This window comes from Xenopus laevis, chromosome 9_10S, assembly GCF_017654675.1.
Source record: "Xenopus laevis strain J_2021 chromosome 9_10S, Xenopus_laevis_v10.1, whole genome shotgun sequence".
In the NCBI taxonomy this organism is placed as follows: domain Eukaryota; kingdom Metazoa; phylum Chordata; class Amphibia; order Anura; family Pipidae; genus Xenopus; species Xenopus laevis.
Genome location: NC_054388.1, coordinates 114,513,234 through 114,536,422, shown reverse-complemented (window position 1 = coordinate 114,536,422; position 23,189 = coordinate 114,513,234). Strand labels below are relative to the sequence as shown.

The window sequence follows — 23,189 nt, the reverse complement described above, 5'->3', positions numbered from 1 at the left end:
AGGCAGAAGTCTCAGCATTACACTCAGGGGAGCCCACAGTGTGGCACTGTCAGTACCAGGCTCAACTCTTGGGGTGCAGCTGTGAAAGCAAAGTTGTGAGCAACCTTAATAGGCATCAGAGAACCCACACAGGAGAGAAACCATTTACTTGTCAATAACTGTCAGTGAATATCTGACACCCAACTGCCGCATGAAGACAGAATGAAGAGAAACAGATGCTGAGAGAGGAATAGTGAAGATAAACTTGATTATTTCAGAAACAGTGCAGATGTTTTAATTGATTGTATTTAGAAAGCTTCTTATCTCAGTATGCTGAGCTTATATACAATTTTAATTTTTGCCATAGTTTCCCTTTAAGTCTCATTTTGATTTAATACCCAGCTCACCTTCACCCCCAGCAACACGCAGGAGCCTCACAATCAGGGGAGATCTTTGCGTCACTGTTATTGTGGAGCGGAATGTTCCTGGCCTTGGATTATCTGTCTCTGAAGCTGTTTTTCTGCACCTCAGCCTTTCTGCCCGTGTTGTTGACCTAAGGCCTCAGTAATAGCAGGTATTTTCTCAGTACAAAACAAAGGAATCAGTAAAACCCACAGTATCTCACAGACACAAAGCTTTCTTTTTGGATGGGATTTTACCTGACTGGTGATGATGATGGAGCTGTGCTGCTTAGCGGAAGCTGAGGAGTCAGAATATCAATAACAAACTGATCCTCCGTGTAACAAAGAAATCCTTTACAAAAGATGTGAATCTAATTTGTACATTGCAATTTTATTATTATTAGAGTGACAAATAAATGGGTTTATACAAAGACTTGCATTGCAACTGGTAACCCAAACAATGGTGAACAGAGCCCTGCTCAAAAAAAAGCTTACAATCTAAAACATTTTTGAAAATGAAATCAGATGGGACAAACAATTGTTAGTTGGCCAGAGAGGTCACGTGACTTTAAGGGTTCAGTTCAGGATTCAGCAGTATTTGAGCTACTCTCAAAGCAGATCCTGATTCAGCACATCCATGGTCAATATAGCAGGTATTCGGGCTGCTATTCAGTACAAACGTGTGGCACATTCGTCTGCACCACTTTCCCTTACCCTGGCGCAGATATGACCATGACCTGTTCTTTATGGATTGGCCTTGCAATTATTTGCACAAACCATATCTTATATCAAATAAAATAAACAGTACCCCATGCAGCCAGAACTTTTTTTTACTTTTTTGCCTCTAGTTTTAATCAGGAAATAACTTGAGAAAAACAGGAAGATTGAAGCGCCTCCATGTTTGGTTACTGCAAGGTTGATAATTCGATTTCTAGTGCTCAGATAATCCCCCAGTGTAACAGACTGTGCTCTGATGTTCAGCACAAGCCCCACTCGTTGCACAAGGAGTGCCTCTTTAAAGGAGATATATAGGGTAAACGAAAAACCCTAATTGTGTAGGCAATTATGAGTAATATATGGTGTTACTTTTACATGGAGCTAAAAATTAATATTATCTTTAAAAAAAGCCCCTTTATTGGAGCTCCCTATAGATGTTCTCTGGTCCCTGTCTGTGTTTCAAATGAGGGGTGGGCGTGTCCCTGTCAGAAGCACAGTAGGAGGGGGACAGCCAATCACAGCCCTGCAGTCACACAAGCACAGACAGACTTCAGTTCCCTATCAGGTCCTGCTAGCTGCTGATTGGTTCCTGTCCTACAGTGCAGTGAGCTGACTGCACAGCCTGGTAATTCAGAAAGCAGCAAGTGGAATAGAGGGATTATTATGGTTTTTGCAGAAATATTCAATAAATCAGCCTGAAACACTACTTTTTTAAGCACAATTCTTCTATATCTAAATGAGTATAATGCACTGGTACATTATTATTTTTTTACACAAAATGTCTCCTTTAAAGATATATTGATCAAATTACAAAGGAAGCCGCACTTGTGAAACTCCATCTACTCAGTTTGGTTGGTCGAATGAACTGCCATATAAATCTGGTGCCTGTTGTGCAGTGTGGTCATAGTGCCAGGTTATGGCTAAAAGATAAACTAGGAAGCCCTTACAAGTGCCATTACGGCATATGAAACAGGCAATAGAAGTTGGATCTCAGTACAAATGCAAGTAGCTAAACTGGGAATGCTGCTATGGCTACCTCTAGAGGATATGAAGAACTCTAGGCCCCAGAGCTGACAAGAGAGAGAGAGCGATGTGTTTGTTGATGTCAGATGTTCCCCGTTTGATCAGAATCAGATTCCTGGGGTGTTCAGATAACTCAATGCAGTGTGATGTTGTTGCCTCCCAATAAACAGCCAAAGACAATGTGGATATTATGAAGATATTCTGAAGCATATTGGTACCACTAAATGATACCAGGCCAGAGGCATATGTAAATACGTGATGCAGGAGCCGTGTGTTCTGCTGCTGAAAGGAATAGGGAGCCATGTATAAATATGATGCAGCTGCTCTGCCTAGTCCAAAGCAAGGCCACTTTGGGGGAATTCAGAAAAGTGATGATATTGAGACAAAATAGAAGTGGGGATAGAAGTGTCGGATTTCCCACCCTATTCACAAAACTCTATCTCCACTTCTGTAAGTTTGTCTTTTATACAGAACAGTTTCCAGATTTTGCCCACATTTCATGCTATTTTACCAACATATTTCTGGATTTGTCTTTAGTTCTTCCTAAACCTGTCAGTCTGACATCAGGTGCCTCTCATATTAATGATTGTGCCCTCCCACTGGAACAGGCCAATATGGCAGAACACGCACTTTATCTCATGTCCCATTATTTCTCTCACCTAAGAACATGTGCAGTCACACAAGATCCCAGTTCAGCTTCTAGTGTCAATGTGCTGCTCATTGATCAGCAAGATGGCTGCTGGGAACAGAAGGGCCACCGATCAATATGGGGCAGCTCAGTAGTTGTGGTCTGTGTACTGGTATGAAAGCTAATATTTGCCAGGGTGGCTCTACTTCACCTTAAAAATAAAGATCTATTTCCATGAATACTTGAGCCTCCACTTCCTATGCAGGTTTTAAAGGCATCTCCTTCGTTTTGTGCTTCCCAGGCGGAGCCCACTGTAAAAGCCACATTACATGGAGCACATGGCAGTTGTTTATGTTTATTATTATTATAGCTCTCTATATAACAAGAGTGTTTACTGGACAACAGAACATTAGTTCCAGTTTAATTTCCACCTTGAAGCACTATCCATAAGAACTGTAACATTGCAGTGCTTTCATGCACAGAATTCCCATTTACTTACCTACCTGCTTATTCCATACTATAGTATATGCCTTTCCCTATCTGTTGCCAATCATAAACTTTTAGCTACAGCCCAGAACAGGTATATAATATATCATAGGATTATCGGCTGAGGTGTCTAGTATAGCGCCTCTGCACTTCTGATCTTTCGCAAATTATTCAATTAAAATTCGGCAGATTAAAAAAAGAAAAACTAAAAGGTTGAACTTACTATGTTCCTATGAATGCAAGTTTCATCTGTTTTGCCCAATCAGCCATAAAGGATCACATAATGCATGGCCACCTTCACAGTGATTGGCAGAATTTGGCTGTGCACGTGTTATGGCAAAATATGAGAAGCACATTGGAAGGGAATGGTGGTTGAGTAACTAGTTAATGCAGTTGAAGGTTTTGGAGGGGAACAAAGTGGCAAGACATGGTACATCTGTGCTCCAATCATATTGGAGACGTGTTGCTGAAAGAAGGGACAGCACTGGGTGCAGCCTGTAAATAGAAATCACTACAGAACTCCCTATAAAAATGTATCTACTAGTTTCCGATGTGTTTAAACTTCCAGCATCAATGTCCAACCAGCCAGAGGAAAGTGCAGAAGAACACCAAGGGCATTAGTGTATTTCCAATTAGGAAGCTGCTGTTGCTCAGTAACACAGTTAATTATGTATAGGAGAACATTCTGTGGGGTACAGTACGGTGCAAGTATTGTTTCAGCACTTCTGCCATTAAAAGAACATTCCTTCATGTAGAACCCCAACTTTTTTTCAATTCAGAAGGTTATTAGAAAAACAAAGATATACAGACACAAGTGTTGCTCATCTGCTTTCTGAAGTGGTAGAAACATTTCCCACAAACAGAACAAAAAAAAGGTTCTTTCCTTTAGATTCTCAACCAGCCACGTTGCACATTCCATTTTGCCCTGGGAGCGGAACGTGAGAATTATTCTTTTTACAATACACATATTTTTCATTCTTATTTATGTCGAGCTGTTCTTCAGGAAAACTCCAGATGTATGAGGTTCTTCAGTTCCCTGTGTCTCTTGTCTATGTGTATTAATGCTGCGATCATAATGGTTTTCCTGTTCACATAAAGCCGCTTCCCCTTTGTGTGATATATAATCCTCTGCCGAGCTGTTATTCAGGCTGCATCCCATGATAGGAGTAGGTGTATCTGTTCCCTGTATTGGTTCTGTAAGTGGATTAATGCTGCAATCTGATTGGTTTCCCTCTTCACATGACACAAGCTCCTCCTTAATACTTGTAGTAGCATAGGTACTGCATCCCATAATAGTAGTGGGTGTATCTGTGCCAGGCCTCTGCCCTATAAATTGATTAATGCTGCAATCTGATTGGTTTTCTTCCTCCCATGAAGGTGGCTCTTCCTTAAATGTCTTAGTGGTGATGGAATTTTCGTTTTCTTCGTCCCATGAAGTCGGCTCCTCTTTAATAACCATAGTTGTTATGGGCTGTAGGGGTGCAAAAGTATTTGATGCTCTTTTACCCCCCTTCTTGCTTGTGGCAGGTTTACTGCACAGTGTTGCTTGGAGATTCCCGGAAATATCCCTCATGTCTTCATAGGGACAGTCTGGCCAAGATAAAAACATTGGCATTATGGGATGTTATTGGCAACTAAGGTAAAATGTTACGTTCTGCACGAGTTCCAGTAAGAGGAGGACAACACATTTCCTATGTGTTCTTCATGCAGAACGGCTGCATCAAATATCAGCCTCAGACATAAGAAATGTCCTTGATGGGGAGGAGCAGTTACAAACTGAGTGGTATGTAAAATCTGACCTCTGCATTACATACAATTCATACACAATACATGATAGACAACAGGAAAGGTACAGGTAAAACGAATATATGCCAAGTCTATTCAAAGAAGCAGATTTAATAAATGCATATAGCACACTCCTGTCTTTAATGAAAGGGGGACCTTGGGAAACCGTAGCAAAAAAGAAACTTGCACTTACCATTGCTTTTAAATTTGAACAGCTTCACTGCAATGTAATCAAAATGTGTCTGGAAGTTGCTGTTCCTCAAAATCCTGGGATCCCATGGAAAAAACAGTGTCCATAGCGATCACAAAGGGAGGGGAATACCTTAGTAGCTTTTACACAAAGTCTCTCAATGTCCTCAATTTTCTCTGTAAAACCATTTTTCATCTTAAAGGAACAGTAATATCAAAAAATGAAAGTGTTTTCAAGTAATAAAAATATAATGCAGTGTTGCCCTGCACTGGCAAAACTGCTGTGTTTGCTTTAGAAACTCTACTATCGTTTATATAAATAAGCTGTTGTGTATCAATGGGGGCAGCCATTCAAAGGAGAAAAGGCTCAGGTTACACAGCAGATAACAAATAAGCTCTACAGAACATAATGGTGTTATCCGTTATCCACGGTTTAACCCAGTGATCCCCAACCAGTGGCTTGTGACCAACATGTTGCTCTGCAACCCCTTGGATGTTGCTCCCCATAATTACTGGCTTGTAGGCAAGTTTTGGTTGCATAAAAATCAGGTGTACCACCAAAATGAGCCTCCTGTAGCTGCCAGTCCATATAGGGGCTACCAAAAGGCCAATCACAGCCCTTATTCAGCACCCCAGGAACATTTGTCATGCTTGCGTTGCTCCCAAATTCCTTTTAAATCTGAATGTTGCTCATGGGTAAACAAGGTTGGGGACCCCTGATTTAACCTGTGCTATATAGTCTTATTTCAGTTTCCCCCATGGCTACACAGCAGCTTGTTTATATGAACTATAGTAGAGTTTCTGAAGCAAACAGGTCAGTTTTACCAATGCAGGGGAATACTGCATTATATTTTTATGAAAACACTTTAATTTTTTGATGTTACTGTTCCTTTAAAGAACAAGATTTGTTTAACCTCTGATAGGGCAGTGGTACACAGGGCAAACTAAAGTTTTTGTGACTCCAATTTGTGTGTCATTGTCCATAGGTGGGGCCAATCAAGTGGAGCGCTCACCTCCCTAATACACACTTTTTGTAGTGCCAGGTGCTGTACTGATGAGACCCACCCCTGTCACTGGGTCAAATCGATATCCAAAAGAAAGCCAGCAGCACACTGAGTCAGGTTGCAGTTGTGTTCAAAAAGAATTATTTTATTAAGCCCATATACAAAAAGGCACAAAAGGCCCTTTCTCAAGTTCCATAGGTGGAACTCAGACAGCTGGGCATAAGTTGTAAGGTTATTACCCATACACAACAAATATTAGCAGTGCTACAATTAATTCTGCTTTCTGTGTCAGTATATTGGATCCCGTCATTACCACAAGCAGTCCTGCATTTTCTCTTACTAATGATGCGGATTATGCACGGTATCAGGTGAGCTGGCTCTAGTTCTTAATCTGGATAGGACATATATTACTATCCATTCAAGTGTAAAAGGTGAAACGCTGCTGACAATATGCGATTATCAACTTGCAGAACACTTTTATTGTGTGGATCACAACATGTTTGAAGGAACAGTAACGTCAAAAAATAAAAGTGGTTTAAAGTAATGAAAATATAATGCATTTTTGCCCTGCACTAGTAAAACTGATGTGTTTGCTTCAGAAACACTACTATTGTTTCTATAAATAAGCTGCTGTGTATCAATGGGGGCAGCCATTCAAAGGAGAAAAAGCTCAGGTTACACAACACCATTAGACAGACAGAGCTTATCTGCTATCTGCTATCTGTTATCCATGTGTTAACCTGTGCCATATAGCCGTTTTTCAATTTCTGCCATTGCTCCACAGCAGCTTGTTTATATGAACTATAGTAGTGTTTCTGAAGCAAACATATCAGATTTACCAGTGCAGGGCAACAGTACATGATATTTTCATTATTTTAAAACACTTAAATTTTTTGGTGTTACTGTTGCTTTAAGGATACCTCCCTTTATCAAGTGAGCAACAAACAAAATGGTGCTTGGCCTTAATGTATTGTCAGCAATTATAATATATAGTATATAATATGTTTTACTATCCAATTACCAAGTGTTAAATCTGGTTCCACAAAACCATTGTTTGTTATGCGTGTTTCAATTGCAGGATTGGAACATTTGTATTGGTCCCAAGCAGCTAGTTTACTGTTGATAAATTCAGACAGACACAAGGTTTGGATATTATGCGCCCAACACCCATTACTCACCCAGTGGGTGGAGCTGCTGGGGATCCTCCTCCATTCTTTTACTGTAAAAAGCCTTGTTTCCTTTTATATAGTCCCACTCCTGCAAGGAAAAATAGATGGAAACATGATGAGTCCTTATGGCAACCTGTCACACACAATGTTCCAGTCATCCCCCAGCCAGAGAAAGGGATTATCATCCACTGTTACTAAACAATAAGGGGCCGCTGTACCCACCTCTCCAGTCAGCAGCTGGATGATGTTGGACATGAGTTCCAGAACAACCTTGTCATTTGTCACAGAGTCTGATGAAAATGCCACAGTTGGGGTATGGCGTCTGCAGGGTCCTTCCAGCATACAATCAGTACAGTTCTGTGGGAAGCCATCAGAAGTCCTCTTCATTACCATAAAGTCCTACATTTTGAGAGGGAGAGACAAATATAAATGGAAATAACTATCCAAATGTATATATATATATATATATATATATATATATATATATATATATGTATATATATATATATATATATATATATATATATATATATATATATATATATATCTCATGTAACGGTCAGTTTTTCCTACAGGGCCAACCCACATATGTTGAGTAACCTTTTAAAACATTCACATATTGTACAAATTAGCTATTCATACTTGGTGGCAGTTATCACAGTGCTGCTCACCTCTCCAGTCAGCAGATAGATTATTTCTAGTGTGAGATTCAAGATTTTTTCATTGCGCTGATTTTTATCCTTGTTCCCCTTCATCCCGGTGTGAGCAAGTTCTTCTGACATTGCCATGAGATCCTTGTAGGAGGGACTGACATTGAAGAGTCTACTGTAATTAAGCAGAAATATTTATCTAGTGTATTATTTTCAATGATATTATGAAAGAAATGATGTGGGGCCAAGCTTGTCCTTGCAGAGAGGCCCTATCCTGCTGCAGTGGGCACACCAGTTCATAGAGATACCATGAAACTAAGCTGGCACAGGCAATGCCCTGTAGCAAACCCAATTCAGAGGAACATTTTCTTGTGCAGTAATACAGGGAACTTTACAAGTACAAGGGCACTTGTTTTGGGGTGTGCCCCCCTTCTTCAAGTGCCAGGATCTCACAATAATAACACATTGTACCTTTAAAGGAGACATTTTATATAAAACACAAAAAATGTAACAGTGCATTAAACTTTTTTGATATAGAAGGAATGTGCTTCAAAAAGTTGTTTGTGGATGCTTCATTGTAAACCTCTGCAAAAACCCTACTATTCCCGCCCATCTGTTCCACTTGCTGCTCCCTGAATTCCAAGGCTGTGCACTCAGCTCACTGCACTGTAGGACAGGAACCAATCAGCAGCTAGCAGGACCTGATAGGGAACTGAAGCCTGTCTGCGCATGTGTTTGACTGCAGGGCTGTGATTGGCTGTCCCCATCCTACTGTGCTTCTGGCAGGGACCATTAGGACACGCCCACCCCTCATTTGAAACACAGACAGGGACAAGAGAACATCTATAGGGAACTCCAATAAAGGGGCTATTTTTAAAGATAATATTAATTGTTAGCACCATGTAAAAGCAACACCATATATTACTTATAATTCCCTACAAAATGAGGGTTTTTTCATTTATCCTATATGTCGCCTTTCATAATTGCCTACAAAATTAGTGTTTTTCTGTTTGTCCTCTATGTCTCCTTTAAGTAAATGTGTCTTGTGGGGAGCGCTGTAGTGGAATTTCTTTGCGCAATTTACAAGTACTACTGTGTCGCTTGGAATGACCTTTGGCTGAATGTCTTGTACCCTGTACCGTTTGGCTGCTGCACACCCACTGTGCTCTAAACTTTGCACCCAAGTAAACATTGATGTAAGGACTAGGAGAGACTTGTATTGTGCACTTGATAGAATTCCAATGATGGGGGGGGGGGGAAAGAAAAAGATCATCTAAAGTCACACTGACATGTTCTTCTAAAAATGATAGGAACGTGTCTATATCAAGGAGGTGCTGCATGCTTAATATTTTCCACTAAACGCCCCCCAAAGCTGCCCCCAGCCCAGCAAACCTTTGTGAAGCTGCTAGGACACTGCTAACAGATCTTCTGTGGTTGTTTCAGTGATGCTGGGCTGGGGGAGGCTCGATCCTTCCATAGGCTGAAGTCCTGTTTTCATTTGTAATCCACCCGTGGAAGGATCGCTTTAATAATTTTCTCACTCCAAATGAACCCCTATATATCATGAACTTTCAGCAGAGAACACAGCTCTGTCAGGAAGCGATTTATTGTACAAAGCTGGCAGGAATATCTGGGTCAGCCAGAGACCTGATACAAAAGCACAGCGGGGTCATAACCCAGATGATTTTCATTTCAACTGACCCACTTAGGGCAATCACACCAGAATTAGAACATTCAAAATAATCTTAAGAGGCTTCATGCACAGTAATTCATACTGTTTGGCCAGAAATTCATTGTGCTGTTGGAAAAACCTGTAAGTGGCAGCAATGAATCACTCATGCACCCAGGTCTTGTTCCTGCAATAATAAATACTTGCTGGGAGTTACCAGGCACCTCACTTCACCTTTGGTAGAATGAGGCCGGTAAGGTACATCACACTAATAGCTACTTATGTTGGGACTGTGCTGCTTGGTAATAGGGATGCGCAGAATCCAGGATTCGGTTCAATACAGCCCGAATTTGGCCTTTTTCAGCAGGATTTGGCCAAATCCTTATGACTGGCCAAAATCCAAATTTACATTTGTAACTTAGGGGTGGGAAGGGAAATCACATGACTTTTTGTCACAAAACAAGGAGGTAAAATAAATGTTTCCACTTTTTCCTTTCCCATTCCTAATTTGCATATGCAAATTAGGATTCGGTCAAATCTTTCACAAAGGGTTCGGCTGAATCCCAAATAGTGGATTTGGTGCATCCCTAGTTGGTATTAATGGTAATTTGTAGCAGAGTCCCTCTAAATGAATGTAGTTGTGGTTATATACAAGCGACGCAACACAATGAACAGCACAATCACTTCCTTACATGCCCCATTGCTGGACACCACATTCTAGACACAATCGAGTACTGACCTTTGGCTTCTGTAGAAATCATACTCAGGGCACTGTGAGTATTTATCTGCTGTATTCAGCCTGGGAGTGATGATCTTGAGTTTCTTTCCCCAGGTGCTCATCTGAGGCTCAGACGTTTGTAGCCGTGGGTCCGTCAGTGTTGCCACATCTCTTGTAAAGCTCTTGGCTTCCGTGGAGATCTTTTTATTTTTAACTCCATAGTAACGATCAAACTGGGTGCCCCGATCTCTGCCGAAGTTGTATATGTCCGTGCGGGTGCTGACGTCAACACACGCTGGCTTTTCCTTCCAGCCGATATGTGATGGATCCATGCAGAACTTCTTGGCAGGCGGGGGGTCGCAGGAGCTGAAAATACTCGGGACGGCATCTCTGGATAAATAGATTTTTCCGCTCATATAGATGTAACACTCCGGAGTAAAATGGTGGGAGCAGACGCGATGGGGTTTGGTCTTCTTGGCATCTAAAATCTGCTGAGCAAAGGAATCTAAGTCACCAAACTTCTGGGGAATGGCCTGGAGCCACTGCTTGATCCTGTGCAGCTGAGTGGGAAACGGATGCAGTTTCACTCCTTTCTCAGCCGCCTTGTAGCTGGAGTTGCCGCAGTTCTCCACTATACAGCTTGGCATCTTGCTGGCAGTCTGTGGAGTGTAGGGTTTTCTTAGGGACTTTTGGCTGACCGGATTCAGAAGCACCTGTGCAAAACAAAATATAACAATTGTGGGCCTCATCTAACGCCTTTTGTGCGGTCCTTGAATAAAACCAGTGTATTAGAGATGATACCGTCCCTCCAAACAAAATGATCAAAGACACAATTACATTTATATATATATATCCCTTACAGTAACTATAGGCCACAGTGAACGGATATCTGCCCATTAGGTCCATGAAATACTTCTGTGCAGTTGGTCTGTTTTAGGTGATACAAGGGACAAACATGTCGACTGTCAGACTTACAACTAGCGGGGGTCCAACTTCTTGGTAATTAGAAAAAAAAAATGTTTTCCTGTGACTTTATTTCCACCCCACGTGCCCATGATACAGCCAGTGTATCCCTCCCCTTGTTTATATGAATGCAGCCCAGCCTGGTGTAAGGAGAAGGGCAGAAGCTGCTGGAATATATAAGAGTCTGGAGCATGAGAGACAATGGCACATACAAACCTCAGTGACACAGGCAAATAGGAAAAAGCAAACGCCCACAAACCCCAATGTTCCGGAAACAAAACTCCTTTCTCAGGGGGTTTAAACAGCACTGAAGTATTTCAGCACCTCAAACAATCCCAGCAGTGCCCACGCCTCTCACAGTGATGTCACTTCCTCCCATTTCCCTTCCCCTGACATCACACCAGCAGTGAATGAATAACGGATCCGCCGTGGCGCTATTATAACGTTGCTGTGCAGTCACTGATTAAAGGACACCAATACAATGGCTTGCAGGCTGCTGCTGGGCGGCCAAGAGTTAATATTATTTTTTGGAGCTTGATTGACAGCACCCTTAGCCAACCGCTGGTCAGGACTGCTCGTGTGATGTCAAGAGAAGTGACATGGGAGGAAGTGACATCACTGTGAGAGGCGTGGGCACTGCTGGGATTGTTTGAGGTGCTGAAATACTTCAGTGCTGTTTAAATCCTCTGAGAAAGGAGTTTTTTCCCCGGAACATTGGGGTTTGTGGGCGTTTGCTTTTTCCTATTTGCCTGTGACACTGAGGTATGTGCCATTGTCTCTCATGCTCCAGACTCTTATATATTCCCCTTCTCCCCTTCTCCTTACACCAGGCTGGGCTGCAGTCACTGAGCCAAGTGCGGGATAGTCTGTTCTATTCCTTATTAATCTTAACTGACCAAACAACAACCTTTGCACCCATAATATCATCTGTATATCTGTAATATAGAGAGAATGGAGTCATTTTATCTATAAACATCTCCTCCTTTTATCTCTATATGGGTCTCACCTGGGTACCCCTGGAACTATAGCAGGGTGACACCCCAATGTTTCTATATATCTGTAACCTTGTTATGAGCTAAGGGGGCCCAGTCTGAAGGTCAGTTAGGGGGAGATTTGGGGTGAGTGCTTATTTGTACCCTGGGTACCCCTGGAACTATAGCAGGGTGACACCCCAATGTTTCTATATATCTGTAACCTTGTTATGAGCTAAGGGGGCCCAGTCTGAAGGCCAGTTAGGGGGAGATTTGGGGTGAGTGCTTATTTGTGCCCTGGGTACCCCTGGAACTATAGCAGGGTGACACCCCAATGTTTCTATATATCTGTAACCTTGTTATGAGCTAATGGGCCCAGTCTGAAGGCCAGTTAGGGGGAGATTTGGGGTGAGTGCTTATTTGTACCCTGGGTACCCCTGGAACTATAGCAGGGTCACTGTTACCCCAATGTTTCTATATATCTGTAACCTTGTTATGAGCTAAGGGGGCCCAGTCTGAAGGTCAGTTAGGGGGAGATTTGGGGTGAGTGCTTATTTGTACCCTGGGTACCCCTGGAACTATAGCAGGGTGACACCCCAATGTTTCTATATATCTGTAACCTTGTTATGAGCTAAGGGGGCCCAGTCTGAAGGTCAGTTAGGGGGAGATTTGGGGTGAGTGCTTATTTGTACCCTGGGTACCCCTGGAACTATAGCAGGGTGACACCCCAATGTTTCTATATATCTGTAACCTTGTTATGAGCTAAGGGGGCCCAGTCTGAATGTCAGTTAGGGGGAGATTTGGGGTGAGTGTTTATTTGTACCCTGGGTACCCCTGGACCTATAGCAGGGTGACACCCCAATGTTTCTATATATCTGTAACCTTGTTATGAGCTAAGGGGGCCCAGTCTGAAGGCCAGTTAGGGGGAGATTTGGGGTGAGTGCTTATTTGTGCCCTGGGTACCCCTGGAACTATAGCAGGGTGACACCCCAATGTTTCTATATATCTGTAACCTTGTTATGAGCTAATGGGCCCAGTCTGAAGGCCAGTTAGGGGGAGATTTGGGGTGAGTGCTTATTTGTACCCTGGGTACCCCTGGAACTATAGCAGGGTCACTGTTACCCCAATGTTTCTATATATCTGTAACCTTGTTATGAGCTAAGGGGGCCCAGTCTGAAGGTCAGTTAGGGGGAGATTTGGGGTGAGTGTTTATTTGTACCCTGGGTACCCCTGGAACTATAGCAGGGTGACACCCCAATGTTTCTATATATCTGTAACCTTGTTATTTGCTAAGGGGGCCCAGTCTGAAGGTCAGTTAGGGGGAGATTTGGGGTGAGTGCTTATTTGTACCCTGGATACCCCTGGAACTATAGCAGGGTGACACCCCAATGTTTCTATATATCTGTAACCTTGTTATGAGCTAAGGGGGCCCAGTCTGAATGTCAGTTAGGGGGAGATTTGGGGTGAGTGTTTATTTGTACCCTGGGTACCCCTGGAACTATAGCAGGGTGACACCCCAATGTTTCTATATATCTGTAACCTTGTTATGAGCTAAGGGGGCCCAGTCTGAAGGCCAGTTAGGGGGAGATTTGGGGTGAGTGCTTATTTGTGCCCTGGGTACCCCTGGAACTATAGCAGGGTGACTGTTACCCCAATGTTTCTATATATCTGTAACCTTGTTATGAGCTAAGGGGGCCCAGTCTGAAGGCCAGTTAGGGGGAGATTTGGGGTGAGTGCTTATTTGTACCCTGGGTACCCCTGGAACTATAGCAGGGTCACTGTTACCCCAATGTTTCTATATATCTGTAACCTTGTTATGAGCTAAGGGGGCCCAGTCTGAAGGTCAGTTAGGGGGAGATTTGGGGTGAGTGTTTATTTGTACCCTGGGTACCCTGGAACTATAGCAGGGTGACACCCCAATGTTTCTATATATCTGTAACCTTGTTATTTGCTAAGGGGGCCCAGTCTGAAGGTCAGTTAGGGGGAGATTTGGGGTGAGTGTTTATTTGTACCCTGGGTACCCCTGGAACTATAGCAGGGTGACTGTTACCCCAATGTTTCTATATATCTGTAACCTTGTTATGAGCTAAGGGGGCCCAGTCTGAATGTCAGTTAGGGGGAGATTTGGGGTGAATGCTTATTTGTACCCTGGGTACCCCTGGAACTATAGCAGGGTGACACCCCAATGTTTCTATATATCTGTAACCTTGTTATTTGCTAAGGGGGCCCAGTCTGAAGGTCAGTTAGGGGGAGATTTGGGGTGAGTGTTTATTTGTACCCTGGGTACCCCTGGAACTATAGCAGGGTGACTGTTACCCCAATGTTTCTATATATCTGTAACCTTGTTATGAGCTAAGGGGGCCCAGTCTGAATGTCAGTTAGGGGGAGATTTGGGGTGAATGCTTATTTGTACCCTGGGTACCCCTGGAACTATAGCAGGGTGACACCCCAATGTTTCTATATATCTGTAACCTTGTTATGAGCTAAGGGGGCCCAGTCTGAAGGCCAGTTAGGGGGAGATTTGGGGTGAGTGCTTATTTGTACCCTGGGTACCCCTGGAACTATAGCAGGGTGACACCCCAATGTTTCTATATATCTGTAACCTTGTTATGAGCTAAGGGGGCCCAGTCTGAAGGTTAGTTAGGAGGAGATTTGGGGTGAGTGTTTATTTGTGCCCTGGGTACCCCTGGAACTATAGCAGGGTGACACCCCAATGTTTCTATATATCTGTAACCTTGTTATGAGCTAAGGGGGCCCAGTCTGAAGGCCAGTTAGGGGGAGATTTGGGGTGAGTGCTTATTTGTACCCTGGGTACCCCTGGAACTATAGCAGGGTGACACCCCAATGTTTCTATATATCTGTAACCTTGTTATGAGCTAAGGGGGCCCAGTCTGAAGGTCAGTTAGGGGGAGATTTGGGGTGAGTGCTTATTTGTACCCTGGGTACCCCTGGAACTATAGCTGGGTGACCCCAATGTTTCTATATATCTGTAACCTTGTTATGAGCTAAGGGGGCCCAGTCTGAAGGTCAGTTAGGGGGAGATTTGGGGTGAGTGCTTATTTGTACCCTGGGTACCCCTGGAACTATAGTAGGATGACTTACCCCAATATTTTCAATATTAATGGTGTTATATATTTGTATCTTTTCCCAAGGTGTTTCTATAGGTGGGTTTTAGAGAAGGAGATCTGCAGGGGATCAGTCCATCAGCCCAGCACCCCCCAGAGATCTCTGGTACATAGACTTTTCCCTGAGAATCTATACCAGTAAGTAATGTGCATAATGTATATGGGCTATTTTTTATGGAACTGTAAGAAATACTTCAAGCTACAAAAAGTTACTAATTGCTGTTTACTGTAAGCTATACTTAACAGGGTTTATGTGGGATTTTATTTAAAGACATATAGGATATAACGAAATATATAAAGACATATAGGATAAATGTAAAAACCCTAATTTTGTAGGCAATTATAAGTAATAATGGAGTGCTCTCACAATTTTTCCCTTTTTGTAAATTATAAGTAATATATGGTGTTGCTTTAACATGGGGCTAAATATTAATATGATCTTTAAAAATAGCCCCTTTATTAGATCTCCCTATAGATGTTCTCTGGTCCCTGTCTGTGTTTCAAATGAGGGGTGGGTGTGTCCCTGCCAGAAGCACAGTAAGAGGGGGACAGCCAATCACAGCCCTGCAGTCACACAAGCACAGACAGGCTTCAGTTCCCTATCAGGTCCTGCTAGCTGCTGATTGGTTCCTGTCCTACAGTGCAGTGAGCTGAGTGCACAGCCTGGGAATTCAGGGAGCAGCAAGTGGAAGAGAAGGGAGGGATTATTAGGATTTTTAATGAAATATTCAATAAAACAGCCTAAAACACTACTTTTTTAAGCACAATACTTCTATATCTAAATGAGTATAATGCACTGGTACAGTCTCATGTTTAACACAATATGTCTCCTTTAATAGGTTCTTGTATATTGTCATTGAACTGCCACCAAGATGCCAAATTGCATAGTTGAGAACTGTGGCAACTCAAGCTACAAGGCGTCTGAGAAAGGAGTTAAATTGCACACGTTTCCCACAAAATTGGAGAGGGTCAAACTGTGGCTTAAGGCCATTCCCCAGAAATACGAGGACCTGGAATCTTTTGCACAGCAAATTTTAGAGGCAAAGAAGACCAACCCATACCGAGTGTGCTCCGACCACTTCCCCAGGGAATGTTACAGTGGGGCAAATGGAAAGTGTATCTTATCCAAAAATGCCGTCCCTAGTGTTTTTTCTTGCCTGCCCCCACCTGCCAAGCGATTCTGTATGGATCCGGCACATTCTGGTTGGAAAGAAAAACCCAAGGGGGTCGACGTCAGCACCCGGACGGACATATACAACTTCGGCAGGGATCGGGGCACTCAGTTTGATCGTTACTATGGAGTGAAAAGTAGAAAGGTTGCCACGGATCCCAAGAGCTTTACAAGGGATGTGGCAACACTCACGAACCCACGGATACAAACGTCTGAGCCTCAAATCAGCAGCTGGGGAAAGAAGTTCAAGATCATCACTCCAAGGCTGTCTGTGAATACAGCAGATAAATACTCACAGTGTAATGAGTATGATTTCTACACAAACCAAAGGTCCGTTTTGTTTGTTGCTCTGGGGCAGTGTTGCAAATGGGTTGCAGAAAGTGTAGGGTGTATAGTGGAACAAGGAGCTGTTAAGTCAAATCATGTAGCCAGAGAAAGGACGTGACTGTGTTGATGCAATTGTGTATAGTGTCAAATACACCGGCGCAAGCTTTGTTGTGGAACACAATTGAGTCTCACAGGATGGTCTAAGTGACATCTCATGCTGGTCCCACCTGCATTCATTTTTCAGCAGCACCAGCTTCATTAAAGGAGAACTAAAGCCTAACCTAAAGAAGTAGCTAGAAATGTTGTACATGATGTTTTGTGCTTCTGTACCAGCCCAAGGCAACCACAGCCCTTTTGCAGTAAAGATCTGTGTCTCCAAAGATGCCCCAGTAGCTCCCCATCTTCTTTTCTGCTGATTCACTGCACATGCTCTGTGCTGCTGTCACTTACTGAGCTTAGGGAGCACTCACAATATACAGTACACATAGAATAGAAATGTCACAATATAAGGCTGATTAGTAATTAATACACATAATTACTACATGGCAGCACAGAAACCAGTGCAATTAGCATCAGAATTTAATAATCTGCAAACCTGTAGCATCAGTTTATATTACAGCCAGGGAAGCTCATTTTCTGCTGGATAATTAGTGACGAGCCCTAAGCTTAGTTTCTCAACAGCCAATCAGAGCCCACTGAGCATGTGAGTGTCACAGACACTTTCCAAGATGGTGACCCCCTGTGACAAGTTTGAAGTCCTGGATCATTGCTGCTATTGACAAGCTCAAACTTTAGCCTCGTGCAATAAGTTCACTATAGAAAATAGGACAGTTTTAGCCAGTAATTCTTAGGGTTTAGTTCTCCTTTGACTCAATTAAGGGAGTGACACACTGGTAACCAGTTTGCAGCTGCTATAATCCTAAATATTTTTTATATAGGGCTCATTATATAGAAATAAACTCCTGCAAGATCTTAGTTTACCTGTAGCAAACTGGCTGAATTCATGGAAAAATGTCATTCCCTCTCAAATCAGTAACTTCATTAGATCATCAAGAGAATAGGACAGCAATAATCTGATTGTACATTGTCCTAACTCCACTGGAGCATTAGCTAGGGATTTACCTTCAGTTATGTACTAATTAACAGTGCTCCTGAGCTGATTCCATCTCTTTCTCTTTAATTAAAGAGGATTCTTCAAGGCAAGTCGATCCCAGAGGGACCAAGTGGAGATCTCGGAGGAACAAACTGACGCAGTGATGGGAAATATGAATAATAATCAGCGGAATGAGAAAATTCTTAATCTCACGCTGGAGATTATCTATCTGCTCTCGGGAGAGGTGAGCCCCTCATGCCTATCTTCTCTATTGTTCTAAATTCACACGTATTACATTGCTCCCCATGTAAGGGTTGTATGTGGGACCTGCAAGGCCTTGTTGGTGGAAAAGGGGTTGTCTTCACAATTCTCTTGCCCTCTGAATCTGTAGGACTTCACTGTAATGAAAAAGTCTGACAATGGCGTCCCGCAGAGATGCAATGATTGTATGTTGGAAGGATTGTGCAGGCGCCATACTCCAACTGTGACTCAAATGTCCAACTCCGTCATACAGAAGGAGAATGATAAGATTGCGCTGGAGCTCCTGTCCAACATCATCCAGCTGCTGACTGGAGAGGTGGGTAAAGCGGCCCCTTATTGTTTAGTAACAGTGGATGATAATCCCTTTCTCTGGCTGGGGGATGACTGGGTCTGGGCCATACACTGTCCAACTGGAGCAGACAGAGACCATACAAATTTCCATACATGTGTATAACTTCTATTGTTTTGAACAGCAGGAAGTGAACAACATTGTGTGCATGTATAACCGGATCAGATAGCAGTGTGTGTACCAAGTTGTTTATACATTTTTGTCTTTTTTTAGGAGTGGGAGTATTTAAATGGAAATAAGGCCCTTTACAGTGCAGAGATAATGGACAATAACCAGCAGCTTTGCTCAAGGGGTGAGTAGTGATGAGGTTTCTGATAGGATCCTATTAAAGGGGTGGTTTACCTTTTTTTACCTTGTAGTATGTTATAGAATGGCTAATCCTAAGCAATTTTTCGATTGGTCTTCATTGTTTATGAATTATTTGCCTTTTTTCATCTCGTGTTTTCCAGCGTTGAAATAGGGGGGCACTGACCCCATCTAAAAACAAATAGCCTGTAAGGCTACAAATGTATATTATTGCTGCTCTTTATTCCTCCTCTTTCTATCCAGGCCTCTCCTATTCATATTCCAGTCTCTTATTTAAATCAATGCATGGTTGCTAGGGTAAGTTGGATCCTAACAACCAGATGGCAAACATTGCAAACTGGAGAGCTGCTGAATAAAAAGCTAAATAACGCAGAAACCACAAATAATAAAAAATGAAAACCACTTGCAATTTATCTCAGAATATCCCACTGTACATCATACTAAAAGTTAACTCAAAGGTGAACAACCCCTTTAACTAACATAATCTTCTAGTACCGGTATATTCCATTTCTGATATTGACCTTGATGTGTCCCGTGCCTATTGTAATCCATTGTCCCATGTGCATTGTCAACAAACATTTTAAAGGAGACATTTTGTGTAAAAAATAAGAATGTACCAGTACATTATACTAATTTAGATATAGAGGAATTGTATAGAAGTATTGTGCTTAAAAAAGTAGTGTTTCAGGCTGATTTAGTGAATATTTCTTCAAAAACCCTAATAATCCCTCCCTTCTCTTCCACTTGCTGCTCCCTGAATTCCCAGGCTGTGCACTCAGCTCACTGCACTGTAGGACAGGAACCAATCAGCAGCTAGCAGGACCTGATAGGGAACTGAAGCCTGTCTGTGCTTGTGTGACTGCAGGGCTGTGATTGGCTGTCCCCTCCTACTGTGCTTCTGGCAGGGACACGCCCACCCTTCATGTGAAACAGACAGGGACCAGAGAACATCTATAGGGAGCTCCAATAAAGGGGCTATTTTTAAAGGAGACATATAGGATAAACGAAAAAACCCCTAATTGTGTAGGTAATTATAATTAATATATAGGGTAGCTTTTACATGGTGCTAAAAATGTATATTATCTTTAAAAATAGCCCCTTTATTGGAGCTGTATATTTGTATTTATACATATGGGAGGAGGGAGTTGCCATTCCAACCAAGAGAAAGGGGTGTGTTCTGTAAAACAGGCGTGCCTTTGGGGGGCATGGCCACAGAGTGGGCATGCCTTTGGGGGGTGTCACCACGCTATGCGCGTCAAATGTTTTTGTCCCTCTTTCTTGTTCTTAAATGTTGGGAAGTATGGTATAATGGACTGGGACATTCTTGTTTTTTTACACAAAATGTCTCCTTTAAAGATAATATTAATGTTTAGCACCATGTAAAAGCAACACCATATATTACTTATAATTGCCGACAACAACAAGGGGTTTTTCACTTATCCTATATGTCTCCTTTAATATTGAAAACAGACATGTCGTTTACAATCTGATGCCTATTGCTTAGTCCATGTTTATCCACATATTAATACCACACACGTATTTTGCTCATATTCATCCTTGACATTGGATACAAGTGAGTGATCCTTATATGTAGATTCTTGCTCTGGCATAAACCCACACAATGTATTGGCTCACAGATCAGTAGATAATATAATGATTTCCGTGCTTCTGTCTTTGCCAGATTGTGACTATGGAGAGATGAGAGAGATTGCAGCTCACCCGCAAGCAGCATTGTGCAGTAAAGCTGTCTCAGGCAAGACTGCGGGTACAAATGCAGTTGGCAGAGATGGCTGTCTGACAAACCCTTCTACACCCAAATACCATGCACTAGAAATTACTATTAAAGAGGAACCTCCTTCATGGGAAGAAGAAAATGATTCAATCCATACCCCATCAAAACAGGTGCAGGGAACAGATACATCTCGTACCCCAGGAGGCACCTCAGCTAATGTTATATCAACGTCTATTAAAGAGGAGCCAATTTCATATGAAGGAGGAAACCATGCAGATCCACTGAGAAAACAGACCCAGGGAACAGAAACAACTACTCCTATTATGGGATGCAGCAGCAGCAATGACAGCTTGTCCTCTACTACTATAAGCGAGGAGCCACGTTTATGTAAAAGAGGAAACCAATCAGATGCCCCGCCTCCAAATATGAGAAGCAGCCCAAACGCTGGCGCTAATTCCATATCAGATGCTAAAAAAGAGAAGCTTGCTTCAAAGTGCAGCATTGATCCACTTACAGGACAGACACAGGGGACAGATACACCCACTCCTATTATGGGATGCAGAATGAATAACAGGTAGTCTGAATGAATTCATAGAGAGACAGGAGACTCAACTCTTCCAACCATTCCAGTTCCATTAGACAAACCACATATTTGCCTTGTAGGGGGGATTGTAGGAAGAGATTCAGTATTGCTGGTATGTTGGAAAACATGCCCAGCTGGGAACATTTTCTTGTTCTACAGGTGGAAACATTCTCTTGTTCTACAGGTGGGAAATGTTTTACTCCTGTAAAGAACCCCATGAGCTTCCTGAGGCTTTAGTGTGTAGTAAACTGGACACAGGCTGTTGTACAATTCTTACTCGTTGCCTGACAAAGCAGAAGGGTCAGGAGAGCAGCCCCCTAATTCTCAATGCCAGTATTGAAATGATACACCTTGCTGTAGCGCACGATTCCTGGAAATTAGCGATGCCCTGAATCCAGGATTTGGCTCGCGATTAGGCCAGGATTCAGCCTTTTTCAGCATTTGGATTCAGATTTGGATTCTGCCGAATCCTTGTGCCTGGTCGAACTCAATCTGAATCCAAATTTGCATATGTAAATTAGGGGCAGAAAGGGAAGTCGCATGACTTTTCGTCACAAAGAAAGGAAGTAAAATTAATCTTTCATGAAGTATTCGGGTATTTGGCTGAATCCAAATTAGTGTATTCAGTGCATCCCTACTGTAAATATTCTCAATTTGTATCCGTTCACTGTGATTTTAGAATTTGTGTTTTCTTTTATCCTCTAACAAACATTCAGTTCTGCCATTGCTTTATCATGTTCTGCTGCTGTAATTAAACGTGTGTCATAATGTAGTAAATATAGTTTATATACTGATGTATTGTATTGATATGTGTCCTCCCAGAGCAATACAGCCATTACTTTAGCTTGGAAAAAACACATGCTCACACTTTCTATAGCAGCTAGCAGGACCTGATAGGGAACTGAAGCCTGTCTGTGCTTGTGTGACTGCAGGGCTGTGATTGGCTGTCCCCCTCCTACTGTACTTCTGGCAGGGACACACCCACCCCTCATTTGAAACACAGACAGGGACCAGAGAACATCTATAGGGAGCTCCAATAAAGGGGCTATTTTTAAAGATATTAATTTTTAGCACCATGTAAAAGCAACACTATATATTACTTATAATTGCCTACAAAATTAGGGTTTATTCACTTTTCCTATATGTCTCCTTTTAAAGGAGACATACCTGTATAGGATAAATGAAAAATCTCTAATTTTGTAGGCAATTATGAGTCATATATATGGTCCAACACTGAGAATCTCGACGTACATGTGATAAAGTCCAACTGATGCAAAAATTGCTGTAATAAAACAAGATGAAATGAGATCAAGTAAAACAGTACAGGGATGAGCAGATTTCACTTCCTGTTTTACACCTTAAATTCTTGTTTCCATTGTATTATGTACACTGGACAAAACAAGTTGTGTGAGTAATAAACACTTTTTTGAGCAGTTAATCTGCCTCACAGGCCTTTGCTTGTTACATATAATTGGTTCAGCCTGCTGAGTTCTGCCGACTCCCCTGCACAGCCTGGGAAAGGAGGCAGCAGCAAGTGGAACAGATCGTAGGGTTTGGGTTTTTTTTTATTTTTAAATAAATTAGATCAATACACATAGTTTCTTATTTTTGCTCAATATATCTCCTTTAAAGGAGAACTAAACCCTAAAAATGTATATGGGTAAAAATGTCCTATTTTATATAGTGAACTTATTGCACGAGGCTAAAGTTTGAGCTTGTCAATAGCAGCAATGATCCAGGACTTCAAACTTGTCACAGGGGGTCACCATCTTGGAAAGTGTCTGTGACACTCACATGCTCAGTGGGTAGGCTTGCCACCTTTTTTCCTCAGCAAAAACAGACAGGAGGCAGGCTGGTGACATAGGGGCGCAAGAGGCAGTTACCCTACAA

General features: G+C 42.3%; 4 protein-coding genes across 28 annotated transcripts in view; 2 read left to right on the top strand and 2 right to left on the bottom strand.

Annotated features, from left to right (window-relative positions):
- Positions 1-23,189, bottom strand: part of LOC108704314 (oocyte zinc finger protein XlCOF7.1-like) — a 224,937-nt gene that overhangs the window by 94,493 nt on the left and 107,255 nt on the right. The window lies entirely within an intron of this gene.
- Positions 1-23,189, top strand: part of XB5772961.L (Gastrula zinc finger protein XlCGF53.1 L homeolog) — a 579,535-nt gene that overhangs the window by 536,382 nt on the left and 19,964 nt on the right. The gene's annotated exons all lie outside the window — the stretch shown is intronic.
- On the bottom strand, positions 2,074-11,833 carry LOC108704262 (oocyte zinc finger protein XlCOF29-like). 4 transcript variants are annotated; one of them, XM_018240760.2, is made up of 6 exons: positions 11,598-11,831; positions 10,440-11,131; positions 8,053-8,203; positions 7,604-7,780; positions 7,391-7,469; positions 2,074-4,824 (listed from the first exon to the last, which is right to left on the bottom strand). In XM_018240760.2, exons 2-6 carry the CDS (start codon positions 11,063-11,065, stop codon positions 4,217-4,219), a joined length of 1,641 nt encoding a protein of 546 aa, XP_018096249.1. In that variant the 5' UTR covers positions 11,066-11,131; positions 11,598-11,831; the 3' UTR covers positions 2,074-4,216. The 4 variants fall into 4 exon arrangements, with proteins under 4 accessions (XP_018096249.1, XP_041434981.1, XP_018096247.1 ...); XM_041579047.1 differs by having other exon boundaries at positions 8,053-8,206; positions 11,641-11,816; XM_018240758.2 differs by having other exon boundaries at positions 8,053-8,206; positions 11,598-11,809.
- Positions 11,991-22,071, top strand: LOC108704260 (oocyte zinc finger protein XlCOF29-like). The gene is made up of 7 exons (XM_018240755.2): positions 11,991-12,143; positions 15,505-15,615; positions 16,317-16,978; positions 18,162-18,312; positions 18,460-18,645; positions 18,892-18,970; positions 20,666-22,071. Exons 3-7 carry the CDS (start codon positions 16,350-16,352, stop codon positions 21,292-21,294), a joined length of 1,674 nt encoding a protein of 557 aa, XP_018096244.1. The 5' UTR covers positions 11,991-12,143; positions 15,505-15,615; positions 16,317-16,349; the 3' UTR covers positions 21,295-22,071.